General features: G+C 38.1%; 1 protein-coding gene across 1 annotated transcript; it reads right to left on the bottom strand.

Annotated features, from left to right (window-relative positions):
* Nucleotides 1–2,876: 2,876 nt before the first annotated feature.
* Nucleotides 2,877–16,842, bottom strand: LOC126811029 (exportin-4). The gene is made up of 12 exons (XM_050536499.2): nucleotides 16,740–16,842; nucleotides 14,989–15,094; nucleotides 13,598–13,739; nucleotides 13,013–13,154; nucleotides 11,988–12,104; nucleotides 11,199–11,355; nucleotides 9,742–9,854; nucleotides 8,133–8,290; nucleotides 6,708–6,882; nucleotides 5,854–6,030; nucleotides 4,413–4,552; nucleotides 2,877–3,318 (listed from the first exon to the last, which is right to left on the bottom strand). The coding sequence occupies exons 1-12, from the start codon at nucleotides 16,836–16,838 to the stop codon at nucleotides 3,294–3,296; spliced, it is 1,551 nt and encodes a 516-aa protein (XP_050392456.1). The 5' UTR covers nucleotides 16,839–16,842; the 3' UTR covers nucleotides 2,877–3,293.
* Between the last annotated feature and the right edge of the window lie 1,578 nt (nucleotides 16,843–18,420).

Genomic DNA, 18,420 nt, shown 5'->3' with positions numbered 1-18,420 from the left:
TACAATCACTGCAAATCAAAAATCAATCATAACCTCATCACAAGGGTGTGGCTTTTCTGTGAAATAACAACATAAATATAATCACCTGGTTGTAGTAATTCTCATCAGGTAAAAGATACGACAATACCCAACGCCTTAAAAACCACATGGTACTACTTCCTACTTGCGGACTTACACAATCTGTTAATTGTGCGCTAACCGCCCGTGTTTCTACCTCACACAGTCTAAATACAGCTGATATCAACCTGGAAAACAGATAGTTCGGAATAATCATACATCAAATACAGAGAAAAGTAGACCTTTTGAACTGTTCTGGGTTATCAAAAAAATGAAAAGCAAGCATGGACAAAAGGCACCTGCCAAACAGAGGGACACACAAACAAACTAGGTCATTTCGGGACTAACATATGGTTTAATTTTATTTCAATCATTCGCTTGCGCATAGGGGTCTTTAGCAGTGGGAGGAAACCGGAGGACCGGAGAGAAAATCCACGAGGTTGGACATGCGACCCTACTCCTTGTCACGTACAACCGGGGATTCGAAACCACGCCAGTCAACTCAATGACAGACTTTATGATACAGCGCGCGCACGCTAACCATTCAGCCATCCAACCCCCCTCTATATAAATACAATCAAAGATGCCTGCATGTGGTATCAAATTAACCATTATGACCCTGTGAATGTTTTAAACCATCGACTTTGGGATATCGCAAATTGAGCCCCAGTCAAGTTAGACCAATGGGGCAACCAATATAAAATGTATCTCAACAACTCTTTATTTTGTGAAATCCTGAACAAACATTTTCAAGCGCGCATATAAAAATGTAAAAGACCAACCTAACGACGCTGTCTGTAGTTTGTGAACCAGGTATATCATCCACTCGTTCACCAGGTGATGCTAAAACTTTCAACGTGGTTTGTATATCTACATTTTTACTATTACTAATAGAATAATCCATTATATCCGCTGGTATCATAGGGGTTTCCCCTTCAGCTTCTTCTGTTAATACATGGGCTAAAATACAAGACAATCAGCATCAGGGATTAATATATCAAACTGATCTAAATTATTAAACATACATTATACAAGAGCTAAATCTACCTATTGCAGGTCTTTCTTTAGGCCTGAAATGTTATATAAATTATCAATTAGACATTTATTAACTTATCAAGACTATAATCAACTTTCGATGTCATCGCTAGCCTGCGATATATTTACTGGATTAGGATCCCATTTGCTGCTCAATTTTCATTCATGATTTAATCATGAAATGGATAATCAAGACTATGTCTTTTATCGTACCGACTTTAGTAATGATGAATGAGGCTAAGCCAAAAATTCAATCACTAAAATCTTGGTTCAGAGTGAATCAATTTGATTGAAATTTTCAGCAAATTCCCTTTACATTATCTAGTTTTTAACTATTGTAGTGAGAACTGCCAGCTCTTTATCTAATCTCCCATAATGTATCTTTAATTCTGGCAATGTAAAACATTTCTTCATTTAGTGTTTAACATCCGTTTCCACTGATTGTGAAATCCCAGACAAATTATCTTATTCTAATATGCTCAGCGCTTGCACAGGGGTCTTATCTCTGGGAGGAAACAGGAGTACCTGAAGTAAATCCATGAGGTTGAGAAGCCGCATACACTCACACCAGGGATCGAAACCACAACGTCAAACCAGAGGAGAGAGAGAGAGAAATGGGGTTTAACGTCCACTCAACACAAACTAGGTCATTTCGGGACTAACATATTTAATTTTTCTTTCAATAATTTGCTCGCACGTAGGGGTCTTTAGCAGTGGGAGGAAACCGTACGACCCAGAGAAAACCCATGAGGTTGGACAGGAGACCCTACTCCTTGTCACGTACAACCAGTTGACTCAATAACAGACCGTATGATACAGCGTGTGCGTGCTAACCATTCGGCCATCCAACCCCCCTTCAAATCAGAGGTGACGAGCCAGCTAGAGCTCGCAGTGACACTCTAGACCATTAGGTCATGCCACACCCCGTCAATTATATGTGCTAAAACAGTATTTAAAATGGCTTTGAGGAATTATTAATCTCCTTGATAACGACAATATTGTGAAAATTAAATCTCAAGACAATGTCACCAATTTTCTCACTAAATTTTTTTTTAATCCAATCTGAGAGATAATCTATTATTGATATTTTGATTGGCACGTACAACCGGGGAATCGAAATCACGCCAGCTGACTCGATAACGACAGACCTTATGATACAAGCACACACACTAACCATCCGGCCATCCAGCATCACTCTATATAATGACAATATCAACTAACCTGCTACTAAAATTAACCAATGGAGATCTTCATGTAATATATTTAAAATGGAGGTATCAAACGAAGCCTCTAAACTACCGAGTGATTCTCGCTGTTGTTGTAATCTCTGTAACTGACCGTTTAATCTACTCACTCTCTCTTCTAATACTCTATAAATATAATACAATATACCCTACAAATATAATACAATATACCCTACAAATATAATACAATATACCCTACAAATATAATACAATATACCCTACAAATATAATACAATATACCCTACAAATATAATACAATATACCCTACAAATATAATACAATATACCCTACAAATATAATACAATATACCCTATAAATATAATACAATATACCCTATAAATATAATACAATATAATCACATATACTAATATAATACAATATAATCACATATACAAATATAATCACACATATACTCTATAAATATAATACGATCACATCTACTCTACAAATATAATACAATATAATCACATCTACTCTACAAATATAATATAATATACCCTACAAATATAATAAAATATAATCACATCTACTCTACAAATATAATATAATATACCCTACAAATATAATACAATATAATCACATCTACTCTACAAATATAATATAATACAATCACATCTACTACTCTACAACTATAATACAAAATAATAATAAACACACATCACTGTAACCGGAGTATCATTTTATCTTTCTAGAATATCCCAATCTTATTAAAATACACATCTATATTCCATTTTGATTTTTAATACTTTCGATGGCCTACACTACATGAAGATCTGCCCGGTTGTAGCGATAGGTCGCGTCAGAGGTCATACAAGCGACTTTTGACCCTATGAAATCAGACATTTGATTAACCAATCAGCATTGATGTTACTAGTGGATTACCCACAGTTCCGTGCAAAACAAGCTCGCCATAACAGGCCATTTCATTGGCTGATCCCTCACACTATTCAGAACATGTCAATGATAACAACTCTTCCAGATCCTAGTGTAGTAAAGACAAGTAAAACGAAATTTTGAACTACGAAATAGGATCCGTGTTTTAATCAGAATGTAGAATATACATGAAATCGTCAAGTACGCAGGTAGAGAGACATGAAAAATGAATGCCTGTTTATTACAAGAAAGAAAGATCGTTTAACATTCACTTGGTCATTTCAGGATAAACATATGGTTCAATTTTATTTCAATAATCCACTTGCGCCTACGGGCCTTTAGCAATGGGAGGAAACCGGAGGACCAGGAGAGAAAATCCATAAGGTTGGTGATTGAAAACCTACTCCTTGTCAGGTACAAGCTGAGAATCGAAACCTCGCTCGTGTTAAACCATTCGTCTCCCACCCCCTTTAGTATTAGATACCTTGCATGCCATGGGGGCTAAGTGGGTAAGACGCTGGCTCGCTAGCCTGGAGGTGTTTGATCCCTGTATTGGCCGAGGAAGTCCATCCAGATTTCTGGCATGCTTCCGTGTACACATTAGCGTGCACGTAAAAGATCCCTTGACAGTTGGAATTCGCTATAAGAGTAGGCTGTAGTACCGCTGTCTGAGCAAAATTTTAATCATAGCACATTGCATGGCATATGCCCATCTTCATTAACCCAGTTTAGGAGCAGAACAGTAGGAAGTTAAACCTCATTTCATTTCATTTTACCTTGCGCGCCAAGCGGACAGACTAAGGTAACAACAATGTACAATCAAGGTAGATAACTCACATGCATAAAAATCAAACTTAATGTTCCAGACTGACAGAGAGAGAGAGAGAGAAATGGGGTTTAACGTCCACTCGACACAAACTAGGTCATTTCGGGACTAACATATGGTTTAATTTTATTTCAATAATTCGCTTGTGCATAGGGGTCTTTAGCAGTGGGAGGAAACCGGAGGACCCGGAGAAAACCCACGAGGTTGGACAGGCGCCCCTACTCCTTGTCACGTACAACCGGGGATTCGAAACCACGCCAGTCGACTCAATGACAGACTATATGATACAGCGCGCGCACGCTAACCATTCAGCCATCCAACCCCCCCCCAGACTGACAGACGGAGGTAACAAAGTAGAAACAAGGTAGATAACTCACTTGGCTAATAATGGAATGGAATGTTCAGGTATAACTCTAGCTAGCGCCCCGATACAACACAACTGATCAGAAAACTTGTCACGATCATCTTCATCCAATTCATCTATTTCTTCATCATCTACTCCGGCTTCAGCACAATTCTACAATTAATAATAAAATGAAAGTAAACATGTTACTATAAATAGTGCAAGACAACTGGTGTCTGATATTAAAGGTGTGATGTCTGAATCTGTCACATGAAATGAAAAAGGGTTTAATGCCACACATTTTACGCACCAATCGGGCTAATGACAGAGAGAGAGAGAAATGGGGTTTAACGTCCACTCGGCACAACTAGGTCATTTCGGGACTAACATATGCTTTAATTTTATTTACATAATTCGCTTGCGCATAGGGGTCTTTAGCAGTGGGAGGAAACCGGAGGACCCGGAAAAAACCCCATGAGGTTGGACAGGCGACCCTACTCCTTGTCACGTACAACCAGGGATTCGAAACAACGCCAGTCAACTTTATGACAGACTTTATGATACAGCGCGCGCACGCTAACCATTCAGCCATCCAACCCCCTGGCTAATGACAGACCTTAAGATCTAAAGAGCATGTGTTAAACTATTCAGCCACCCTATCCAAAGTTGTACAAGTAAAAGCTTGGTATCGCAACCACACCACTTGACTCATTGACAGACCTTATGATCTAAAGTGCACACATGTTAAACGATTCGGCCACCCAACACCCTTAAAAACGCAGTAAATGAATATGAAAGTCTGATTTGTGATTGTATGCCACCTGATGGATTATAAACCTGTAACGGTAAATCTCTTTGATCTTTGGGGTATATTCTATGCCCGGAATAACTTGCGGTCTGAAAGTCGGGGGAGGTTTTGGATATTTAGGGAAATTTGGGGTTATATTCTTCTGAAAGTTTTTCTTTAAACCTGTAACGGGTTATTGTTCCAGGGTAGGTTTTCCATAAGAAAACATGATATAAGGTTTTCTTGCGGGAATTCTGGGATATTCTCATGTTGCGTACATGTAAACATAGACGGTTTATAGGCAAGATAAAGTCCTCGACTTCGGTTATGCTGGGGAAGAAAGACTTCAGAAAAAACCCTCAACAGAAAAACCTCGGCCTACCGGCTTCAGTTTTTCTTTTTCTCGGGTTATTTTATTCAGTCTTTCTTTCCCCAGCATAACCTCAGTCTTGTGCTTTATCCTACACGTAATATGACACTCACCTGTGATCGGATGCCATCTTGTGAACAAATATGACACTCAATTGTGATCGAATGCCATCTAGTGGACTAATATGACACTCACCTGTGATCGTATGCCATCTGGTGGACTAATATGACACTAACCTATGATCGTATGCCATCTGGTGGACTAATATGACACTCAATTGTGATCGAATGCCATCTGGTGAACTAATATGACACTCACCTGTGATCGTATGCCATCTGGTGGACTAATATGACACTGTAAGTAAGAGTTAAATATCTGCGACGCCTGTGGTTTAAGAGCGCCATCTGGTAAAGATTTCACGTCTGATATCAACTGCATCCACGTCTCCAACATCTTCTCATAACCTTCCATATATATCGTATCATCTTTATGTAACTGAAATCAAATGAAATGAGGTTTAACATCCTACTGTTCTGCTCCGACTGGGATAATGAAGATGGGCATACGCCATACAGTGTGCTATGAGTGAAATTCTGCCCAGCCTACTCTCAACTGTCAAAGGTTCTTTTACATGCACGTCAATGTGTACGCGCGGCCTCCTTGTCATGCTCTCCCGTCCTGCACCACTGACATGAAATGAAATGGGATTTTAACGTCCTACTGTGTTCTACACCAACTGGGCTAATGAAGACGGGCCTATGCCATACAGTATGCTATGAGGGAAATTTTGCTTATATTGTATTGTGATTGTCAAGGGTTCTTCTGTACACGGGACCTCAATTCTTCGTCCCCTTAAATGACTATACACTGTCCCTTGCCAGGCCGTCCGTCCTGCATCACTGATGACAAGGTGGTAACCATGCCGGAGAATCATGATCAACTTTCTAATTGAGCTCCAGATCTCCGGGCTAGAGAAGAGAGCCAGTGTCTTACTCACTGAGCCATCGCGGACCCTGTAACTGATAGGAAAAATTAACCAAATCCGTATATGGAGAATCTTGGGTCTTTATTCATAAAAATTTAAACTAAAATATTTTGATTGTGATATAAAAATAATTATGTTATAATTTCTTTTAATAAAATAAGCAACTATCGCTTTAATCAATACTTACTGCTTCTTCCATGGCTGCTAATCTACCCATGTGACTTGTCAATCTGGTCATGTGATCAACTAACGCCTGGAAGTGAGTATCTGGTAACGCTAGGAAACATGGCAGTGGAAACATCATTAATAAATTCTTAAACGTCGTCGCCACCCCGAGATTCTCAAAATCTTGTAGATCAATACTGTAATATAGATTAGAATGAAATAAGAAATAAAATGTATCTGGAAATACAATAAGAAGAAATGAAATGGGGTTTAACGTCCTACTGGTCTGCTCAGACTGGACAAATGAAGACGGGCATACGACATATAGTGTGCTATCAATCTGGTTAAAACACAGATACTATTTCGTTTCGTTTTTATAGTTCAAAATTTCGTTTTACTTGTCTTTACTACACTAGGATCTGGAAGAGTTGTTATTTAACTCGTATTCTGAATGGTGTCAGAGACAAGCCAATGAAACGGTCTGTTACGGCGAGCTTTAGACATGTTTTGCACGGAACTGTGGGTAATCCACTAGTAACATCAATGCTGATTGGTTAATCAAATGTCTGACGTCATAGGGTCATAAGTCGGTCTTTTGACCCCTGATGTGACCTATGGCTATAACTTGTCAGATCTTCATGTAGTGTAGGCCATCGAAAGTATAAAAAAACCGAAAAGAAATATAGATCTGTATTCTAATCAGATTGAGTGTGCTATGTGGGAAGTTGTGCCCAAACAGCGGTGCTATGGCCTACTCTTATATCTAATTCCAACTGCCAAGGGATATTTTATGTGCACGTCAATGTGTACATGCGACCTCAGTTTTCGTCACACCCGAATGAGTAGACAGCTGTCCTTGTCAGGCCCTCCGTCCTGCACCACTGACAAGGGGAAATCACATCGGAAAATCACGATGAACTTTCTCGGCCAATGCAGGGACCTTCAGGCTAGCAAGTCAGCGTCTTACCCAGTTAGCCACCTTGGATCCCCTCTGAGTTAGAAAGCCAGTAGCTCAACTTAATTATTATAAATTAGTTTTATATTTATAAACCAGATTTAAAACTTGATAGATGCAAATCTGATTAAAATATTCTCTGATTTAGGATAAAATCAATTGAGATTGGGTTTAAGGTCAACTCGACACAAACTAGGTCATTTCGGCACTAACATATGGTTTAATTTAGTAGTGGGAGGAAACCGGAGGACCCGGACAAATCACATAAGGTTGGACAAACAACCCTATTCTTTTTCATGTACAAGTGGGGAATCAAAACCTTATGATACAACGTGCACGCGTTAACCATTCGGCCACCCAACCTCCCTAAAAGCTTTTGAACATAGCAATGACACATCATTTTGTTTTCCAGAATAAAAAAAAAAGCAAATTTTAACACAGAAAATGAAATTAGTGAGGCCCTAGACATAAAAGATTTGTTATTGAACCAACCTGGCAAGTAAATGAAGGAAACCATCTAGAAATGACTGGAGATATTGAGTCTTAGCCTCGTCATTAACAAATATAGAACCATTTAACGATGCCAGTTGACCTAAACACTGAATGGAATGATGAGCCATTTCGGAATTGAACCTCGCTTTCTCATGTATCTGCGAAAAAAAAACAATATTTGAATAAAAAAAACATTTTAAACACTTGCAGAGCCCCCGAGGAAGAACGATCTAAGTCACTTTTTCAACGAACACTAGTTAATGGCGCCATCTAGTAGCAAATTGTGTAAACTTTCTATGGAACAATCAATTTCAGGTTAAAACGATCGAACTCACATTAAACCAAGGCCCTTCTGAAATGGCCTCCCAGACAAATACGTCCATTGTACCCTTTATTTGACCTTAATTTGGCTGAAAATGGGAAGTCAGTTGTTCTACTGGTAATTATGATTCATATTAAACATCATTTTAAGGTTGTAATTAAACCCACGCGTTCTGTTCGCGTCAAGCATTCTCATCCAAAAGCCTGTTTTGCCGTTTATGCGAAAAGACAACAATGTGACTAAGATCGTTCTTCCCCTGGACTCTTCATTTGTTACATTGTCATTGTCTTGTCAATAAACAAGTAATTTTATAGATAGACGTCTTACTTTATTTTCAAATCTAAAAATATATTTTTGTGTAATTCGTAGGAAATGATATAAAATGGGGGTTTAAAGTTCGACTACGACTGGGCTAATGAAGATGGGCATATGAAATACAGTGTTCTATGAGGCAAATTTTGACCTTGACAGCGGCACTACGGCCTACTCTTATATCGAATTCTAACTGCCATGAGATCTTTTATGTGCACACCAATGTGTACACGGGACCTTGGTTTTCCGTATCCTCCTAAGGACTAGACAGCTGTGGTTTTCAGGCCCTCCATTTTGCTGTAAGCAATGATGGAAATTTTGCCCGGGACTACAACAGCTCGGGATACTATGTCAAGGGTTCTTTTGCGTCTAAGTCAATGTTTTACTCAAGACATCGGTTATTCGACCCATTTGGATGTTAAGTTGGAAAATGGCAACCATCTTGAATTTATGCTAATTAGTCCCTTTCCAGGTGTTCGATTTTTGGAGACTTGTTTTTACATGCAGAATACCCTACTGAATGATAATCAAAAGCTAACTTTTGAGGTGCAATTTGTTTTGGGATATGGCCTATTTTGAGCTAATTTTATTAGCCTGACACTCAACTGACAAAACTGGGATCGAAACCGAGACCTCCTGGTTAGAGAGAGAGAGAAATGGGGTTTAACTTCCACTTGACACAAACTAGGTCATTTCGGGACTAACATGGTTTAATTTTATTTACATAATTCGCATGCGCGTAGGGGTCTTTAGCAGTGGGAGGAAACCGGAGGACCCGGAGAAAACCCACGAGGTTGGACAGGCGACCCTACTCCTTGCCACGTACAACCGGGGATTCGAAACCACGCCAGTCGACTCAATGACAGACTTTATGATACAGCGCGCGCACACTAACCATTCAGCCATCCAACCCCCCCTCCTGGTTAGAGAGTCAGCACTTTAACTACTGAGCCACAAGAAAGATGTAAACATTACCTTAAAGAATAGTTGTAAAATATTTCTATCTAATAAAGTATCTCTCCATGCTTCATTAGGTTTTAATGTAACGTAACTATTAGTTTCAAATAATCCTATTCTTCTTCTCATTACTGTACATACTCATTAAGGAATTCAAAAAATATAAATCAAGTCACATTATTAAACATACATTATGCAAGAGCTAAATCTGCCTATTGCAAGTCTTTCTTTAGGCCTGAAATGTTATTTAAATTATTAATTAGACATTTATTAACTTATCTAGACCATAATCAACCCTCGATGACATCAGATTTCTTCGATATTAAATAGATTAGAACAGTTCAACCATATTTTGATTTAAGCTAAAAATGAGGAGCGAAACTTAGCTTCGAACAACCAGTGCGGTGGTTGAAATTATTGCACACGTCTTGTCAAACCTTCAAAGGGTAATATCTTCGCTCGCAATAGAGTAATTTGAATGAAATTTTCAAATCATTCATTTTACATTATCTATTTTTGAACTATTATAGCAAGAATGGCTAGCTCTTTATCCAAATCTTAAATAATGTATCCTTAAACATGCATTATGCAAGAGCAAAATCTGCCTATTACAAGTCTTTCTTCAGGCCTGAAATGTTATCTAAACTATCAATTAGGCATTAATTAACTTATTCAGACCATAATAAACTCTCGATGTCAAGGCTAGCCTTCGATGTTGGCTGGATTAGATTCCTATATGCCGCTAACGGTCGTTGATAATTAAATCAGAAAAAGTGGATAATCGAGACTATGCTGTTTATATTAATGATTTTAGTAATGATGACCGAGACTATGCAAAAATTTCACCCGCTTCTTTCTCGGCTCATAGTGGATCAATTTGACAGAAATTTTCAGCAAATTACCTTTACACTATCTAGTTTTTAACAATTATATGGAGAACTGCCATCTCTTTATCTTATCTCCCATAATGTATCTTTAAGGTATGCTGTGGTATGTGATAATCACAAAGCTTTTTTAAAACTCAAAATACTGACAGTAATTATCGAACATCACTGGAAATTTATAGGGAGAGAGAGAGAGAACTGGGGTTTAACGTCCACTCAACACAAATTAGGTAATTTCGGGACTAACATATGGTTTAATTTTATTTCAATAATTCGCTTGCACGTAGGGGTCTTTAGCAGTAGGAGGAAACCGGAGGACCCGGAGAAAACCCACGAGGTTGGACAGGCGACCCTACTCCTTGTCACGTACAACCGGGGATTCGCAACCCCGCCAGTTGACTCAATGACAGACTTTATGATACAACGCGCGCGTGCTAACCATTCAGCCATCCAACCCCCCAAAATTGATAGGCTTATTCTTCTCAAACATTAACACTGTAGTGATTATTAAAAATTACAAATTATATATCTTACTAAATATTTTTACACCTGTGTCTCAATAAAAATATAATTAAATATAACAAAGGATACAATTTTTGGGTGTAAATTCCCATGAAAGCACCTGTTCTGTTATAGAGAGAACTCTGTTTAATACAGCGATTGCCTCCCTTGTTAAAGGTGTAGGTTGACCATCTATTTCATTTAAAACTTGTAAACAGAACAGGAAAACTTTCTTTAAATTAGTTGCCTAAAAAAACAATAAGAAGAAATGACCAGTGGCTGCCAGGCAGGAAACGTACAATCAGGGGCCATATTTCAGGAAGTTACGATATCGAAAGGAGCCAAGATCTTTGGGTTATAAACATGCATTTCAAGTTTCATCAAAATCAGATCAAAATTGTGACCTCTAGAGTGTCCACAAGCTAAAAACGTGATTTTTCGTACAATCAGGGGCCATAATCCATGAAGTTATGGTCCGATACATGCCAATATTGAAAGGAACCGAGATCTTTGGGAGATTGACCTATATTTCAAGTTTCGTCAAAATCGGATAAAAATCGTGACCTGTATAGTGTCCACAAACAAATTGTGGACGGACGGACAGGGGTGACGACAATATATGTCCACATGAAAATGTGGGCGTATAAAAAGGGGCTTAACGTCCCACTGCTCTGCTCAGACTTGGCTTATGAAGACGGGCATATGCCATGCAATGTGCTATGAGGGAAATTTTGCTCAGACAGCGGCTCTATGGCCCACTCTTATATCAAATTCCAACTGTCAAGGGTTCACTTTATGTCAAGCCAATGTGAACACAGGGCCTTGGCAAAATCATAAAACATTATTAGTACTAAATTTAATATTATTACACAGGCCTACCTCAAATGTACGTTTACATCTATTGTGAAATTCCCAGGTAAAACCAGCGTTACTGGTTCGACTAGAACTGGAATATTCATTTAATAACGACGTTAACATCGAACAGGCAACCAATTGCTGAAACAAAACATCACAATAATTCGATTATATAAATTAAACAAACTATAACATAGTAACTAACTGCCTCTAAAGATCGTAAAATAAATATTCTCACATATCACCTAATTTCAACTGTCAAGGGTTCTTTTCTTTGCACATGACCATGAAAAGATAACAATTTTCTAATATAGCTTACATTATGAATTGCCTATACACACCATTGTAACGTTACCACTAGTGAAGTTGTTGAACATCCCCAGGAGATAGATAGAGAGAGAAAAGTGATTTAACGTCCGCTCGACACAAACTAGGTCATTTCGGGACTAACACATGGTTTAATTCAATTTCAATAATTCGCTTGCGCGTAGGGGTCTTTAGCAGTGGGAGGACCCGGAGAAAACACACGAGGTTGGATAGGTGACCCTACTCCTTGCCACGTACAACCGGGGATTCGAAACCACGTCAGTTGACTCAATGACAGACGTTATGGTACAGCGCACAAGTGCTAACCATTCAGTTACCCAACCCCCCTGCGAGATGGATGGAGCAGCATTCACATTATATATGGACAATACTCACCATTGCTAATTGGACTAGTGACAGCATTCAACCATGCCTGAAAAGAACAGCTGTCTAGTCCTTCGGATGGGATGAAAAAAAAATGAGGTCCCGTGTACACATTGGGTTGCACGCAAAAGATCCCTTGAAGTTGGAATTTGATATAAGGGTAGGCCGTAGTGCCGCTGTCCGTGCAAAACTTCCCACATAGCACACTGTATGGCATATGCCTGTCTTTATTAGCCCAGTTTGGAGCAAAACAGTAGGACATTAAACCCCATTTCATTTCATTGCATTCAACCTTCCACCTCTACCTCCACACTGGGAGATGGACGGAGCACAGCATATTATATATTGAGTATACTCACCATTGTAACGTTACCACTGCTAATGAGACTAGTGACGTCAGTGAACATATTTTCACATCCTGAACCTTTAGGATCTAGAGTACCTCTCTTTAATATAACCGCTACTGTCTGTAATATCTGTTCTCTTACATAACTCTGTAAACTATACAAAAATATACACAATATATGGGACGGAAAAACATCAGAACATGTAAAAGAACCTCTGACAGTTGGAATTCAATATCAGAATAGGCCATAGTGCATAGCACACTGTATGATGTTATGCCTGTCTCCATTAGCTCATTTGTAATTTTTATATTCATGTTTTATATACCAAATTTAATCAATAAGCTAGCTTTAAAAACAGTTTGTTAGACAGACAAACCCATTCTAGTAATTCCAGAAAGGTTTAGAACAAAATATGAAATGTGGTTTAACGTCCTACTGTTCTGCGCCGACTGGGCTAACAAAGACGGGCATACGCCATACAGTGTGTTATGACACGATCAGATACTATATCAAGTGACAATTCTACTGAAATGAAATAAAATGGGGTTTAATGTCCTACTGTTCTGCTCCGAGAGGACTAACAAAGACGGGTGATACCTGATATGTTTTGTGATATATCTCAGTAAAAAGGATCTCAATGATTCTATATCTTCTGCACTTAATAAATTCCATTCTCGAACTACTGCTTCCTTTAATGTAGTGGCTGTTTGAAATAATACATAATCACTCTTTGTATTCTCTGAAAAAGACAAAATTTCATATTAAATAATATTACATAATGAAAGTCAACGTTCATGTAATGTGATTAATAGAGAGTTCTGCTTCGAACTGGGCTAATGAAAACGGGCATACGCCATACAGTGTGCTATGAGTGAAATTTTGCCCTAACAGCGGCACTACGGCCTACTCTTATATCAAATTCCAATTGCCAAGGGATCTTTTACGTGCACGCCAATGTATACTCCATCCTGCATCACTGACAAGGGAAAACCACTCCGGAAAATCTGGATGAAACATAGGAAATAATAATGTTACAAATTGAAAGCCATTCTTCATGTAATGTGATGGGATTGAGAGAGGAATGGGATTTATCGTCCACTCGAAACAAACTAGGTCACTTCAAATTAACATATGGTTCAATTTTATTTCGATAATTCACTTGAGCGTAGAGGTCATTACATGCGGGAAAAAACCAGAGGACCTGGAAAAAGTTACAAGGTTGGACAGACAATCCTATTCGTCAAGTACAAGCGTGGAATCGAAAACTCACCACTTGCCGCAATGACAGATCTGACGATCTAAAGTGAATGTGTTTAACCATTTGGCTACACAGTCCTCAATGAGCGAGGAGAATTTTGCCTGGACAGTGGTGTTTTTGCTTACACTTCTTGTACTACCAAATGGCAAAGGGTTCTGGTATGTGTCACGTCAGACTTTCCTTGTCAGGTTTGCAGATACCCATCTTCAATAGAAGGCTTGATCTCGCTTTAACTACGTACATCTTATCAGGGCCTTCATGTAATACCCTGCATATTTCGGCATTCATTTCGATTGGGTACAAGCCCAGTTTGTGAGTCTATCAGATTCCTCGATCATCGGGAATACAGATTCTCGTGCTTTCAAGCTAAAATGTCTACCTGTGATAATCAAGTTGCAAAGTTCAAGGTTTGCTCAATGTCAAGGTTTCCTTGGTGGTCACTATGTCACAACCTCTGATTGGACTCTACTGTTCATGTGTCAGTAGATAAGTTCGAGAATTGTGAAGTAATCTAGCAACGTCCAGATGTTGCAAAACTTGCAGCCTATGCTTCAGGCTGGTTTTCAAAAATCCTGACATTGATTCGATCCATTGATATTCTAGTCACTAGTCCAGTTTCCTAATCTCTTAACTACTACATCCATGTAACCCAAGACACGTGAAACAAAATATAAGTCACAGTGTCAATGCGACTCCACAAGCTGGATGAAAAACGTTAATATAGAATTACCTAGTATAAATTTACAAGTATTATAAGGCAGTTTTGTTTTTCTAAAGGATAATATAACTGCTTCTGCAGCATGCCTTTGTTCTGATGTCACAATATTTGGAGGTGCCTGAAAGTAAACAAAACAAACAGTAACATATTTATCAGTTCCTTAAATGACATCTAGAAATATGGTTAAATATTCAAACAATTCTTATGGGATCAAGTCAAAGCCTAGATATATGAATTAATTACCAAACCTATGGTTGTAGTGTCTATATAAGTATGACACTGTATAGATAACCAAGATTAGATGTCTCGTGCCTTGCGCTTGTGTTGTTCGAGAATATGCCTGTCTAACCTTGTGGATATTCTCCAGGTTTCTTCCGACTTCTAAAACTGCCAACAGTGAAGCCCAGAAATAACCCAGCTGTATGTCACTTTTGATACTCTTGTGCGCTTGTATAAGTAGGCCTGTACATTTAGTGGGCAGAAAAAGCTCATCCAGTAATGAAATGAAATGGGGGTTATATGTCCTACACATTTAGTATTTTTTACTCTTCTGCCACGTCAGGTAGATATGTTTATTTGCTACGATTTGATCTTATTAGTTTTATGTACTCAGTACCTTGCAAACTTTTTGTGTTTATTAATAGCTTAAGAAGATAATCATACGCTTAAAGTAGCTAAGTCCGTAACTCAATATCATCCAAAATCTTCGACATTGAAAACACGAATTATTTTGCAATTTAAACCAGCATTGGTGTTGTGATCTTACCTGGAAAAGATGGGCTTCTGATATCCAATATTTAAGACAAAATAAACATTTAACCATTGGTACACGAATCGTGTACCATAATGCGTTTCAGCGCCATTTGTAACAAGGTGCTCAAAGAATGAGGCTAGACACATATTAAGTCATGTCAAACGGTGATGCCATATTCTTATTTGGAGAGCATGCGCAACAAATACTATCGGTGTTGACTGGAATAACCAGACGCTAGAAACTAACTTTCAGTTGAGACCTCTGGCGTATTTCGCCGAACATAACTGATGATAATTCACAGTAAAACGGAAACGATTGAATGTAAAACAGTTTATTATTATATGAGTTGCCACCCATTTGTGCCTATTTCTAGGTCCAAAATATTAGCGATTTAGCTCCTTTAAGCTTATACTATTATGACTAACTAAAAGTTATTGATTTTAAAATTAATCAAGTATTGTTTCTGGTTGACTTTCGACACTTCGTTGCGTTAACTAGTTACACATGTAATATGCATGTGTGTGTGCCGCTGTGATTCACAGTCTGGATTAACGCCGGGATGACAAATGAGGTACCTTACTTATCTAGTGAAGATGTGACAGATCAACTATTATATAAATAGTTAGTAGGCTATTCTAATTATTGCCATCAGCCATGTCATGTAATAAAAAATTTGCATGTAATATGACATGACAGGAATATTTCGCAAAATCATTCTCAGCAAATTAACACGCCTGCCAATGTTATAATTTGATAAACAACCTGATTTGAAGACACCCCATGACATTTGACAGTAAGATAATTCACTCAACCCAGTTTTCAGACGAATCTGTTGACCGAATTTTTTTATTGACAATTTTTGAAGGCGCGGAATAAACAAACAAAAAACAACTTTATTTCAAAGACATTTCAATGGATTTTCATCACAAAAACTGAAATAATTTTGTATACTTTAATTAATGTGTTTATTTGACACTGTCTTGTGAATTTTGTGTTTGAAATAACCTACCAACACAATCTGTGTAGCATGTTCCAAATCTTGCATGCTTTGATCCGCCATCACTCTTTTCTCAACGTCAACGCCATCTACACGTTTTTGCGTAATCATTCGGTTCACTTCGATTGCTGAAGTAGTGGACTAAAAATAGACTGCCCTATCCAAAAACCAGTACACTGAATAAAAGGGCAATGTTTTTGAAATAAAACTTTCAGATATTATAAAATTGTGTAATATCACCAGAAATTGAGAATATGAAACGTCTTCGGACAAGAATTACGTCATTTACATATTTATATAATATAATAAGCGTTAGCACGATTCACCCAAATCTACCCAAACCTACCAAATTCAACAATAATTTATATCGATATCATACTGCACACAACGATGTATATCTACTTCATTCTTCAATCTATTGTCAGACGGAGCTAACTGTAGAGAGGCAGCGATGTATCGATATTTGATAATATGCCTTTCTTTCTGTCAAATTGTCATTTTAGCAATTTAAATCTTGGCCATTTAATGCTCTAGAGAGATGATTATAGGCTTGTCATGTGAATAAAAGTCTAAATAATAGTACGAAACCAAATTAAAAACAGATTTAGCTCTTACATGCATCTTTAATGTGTTTGTTTTTCTTAGAAGGGAGTAATTATTTATAATTATACCAGGATCATAATTTTGGTGATCTGATGAATTCGTTATAGTGCTCCACCTTACAAAATTAAATGAAATTGAAATGAGTTTTTAAAACGCCTTATATAGGCTACTGTTCTTTCTGCACCGGAGAGAGAGAGAGAGAGAGAGAGAGAGATTTGCCGTCCACTTAACACAAACTAGGTCATTTCGGGACAAACACGTGGTTCAATTTTATTTTAATTTCAATAATTCGCTTGCGCGTAGGGGTCTTTAGCAGTGGGAGGCACCGACTGGGCTAATGAAGACGGACATAGCACCACGTCATACAATGTGCATGAGGTACCTACATTTATATCGAATTCCAACTGCCAAGGGTTCTCTTACGGGCATGTCAACGTGTACACGGGACCTCGTTTTTTCGTCCCTTCTTAACGGCTATACGTTGCCAGGCCCTCCGTTCTGCACCACTACAAGGGCGAACTATGAGTTTTAATGATAGGGTGGGCCGATTTGATTTTCTGATGCTAAATGGGTCGAATTTTAGATGACGCACCCAACTGGGAAAATATGTTTGTGCGCCCCTGACTGGGCCTCCGCGGCTTCCTAACTGGAACGAACTAAATGACATGTATGTGACACAAACTATTTCTTCTCCAACTAGAATCACCGCAAAATCATTGACTCAGATCGATCACGTAATTCATGTCCTAAAATTGAAACGAATGTTCCATTTTATGCTAAATCTGATCATTATCCTACTGGAATAAACTTCTTGTATTCATGTAATTGTGTCATATGTTATTATCCCGTATGATTTACTTGGCTTAAAGGAGTAGTTCTCACTATAATAGTCAAAGCCTAGATAATGTAAAGAGAATTTGATGAAAGTTTCTGTCAAACTAATCCGCTCTGACTCTAGATATTAGCTTTTGTATTTTAGGCCTAGCCTCGATCATTATTACTAAAGTAGGTACGGTAAAAACATAGTCTCGATTTGGATTTAATCAGATCGAATTCAAGTCCAGTAAATATCGCCGGCTAGCAAGCGATG

Source organism: Patella vulgata, chromosome 2 (genome assembly GCF_932274485.2).
Source record: "Patella vulgata chromosome 2, xgPatVulg1.2, whole genome shotgun sequence".
Lineage (NCBI taxonomy): Eukaryota > Metazoa > Mollusca > Gastropoda > Patellidae > Patella > Patella vulgata.
The sequence above is the reverse complement of the archived record's forward strand: the minus strand, read 5'-3'. Positions and strand labels throughout refer to the sequence as shown.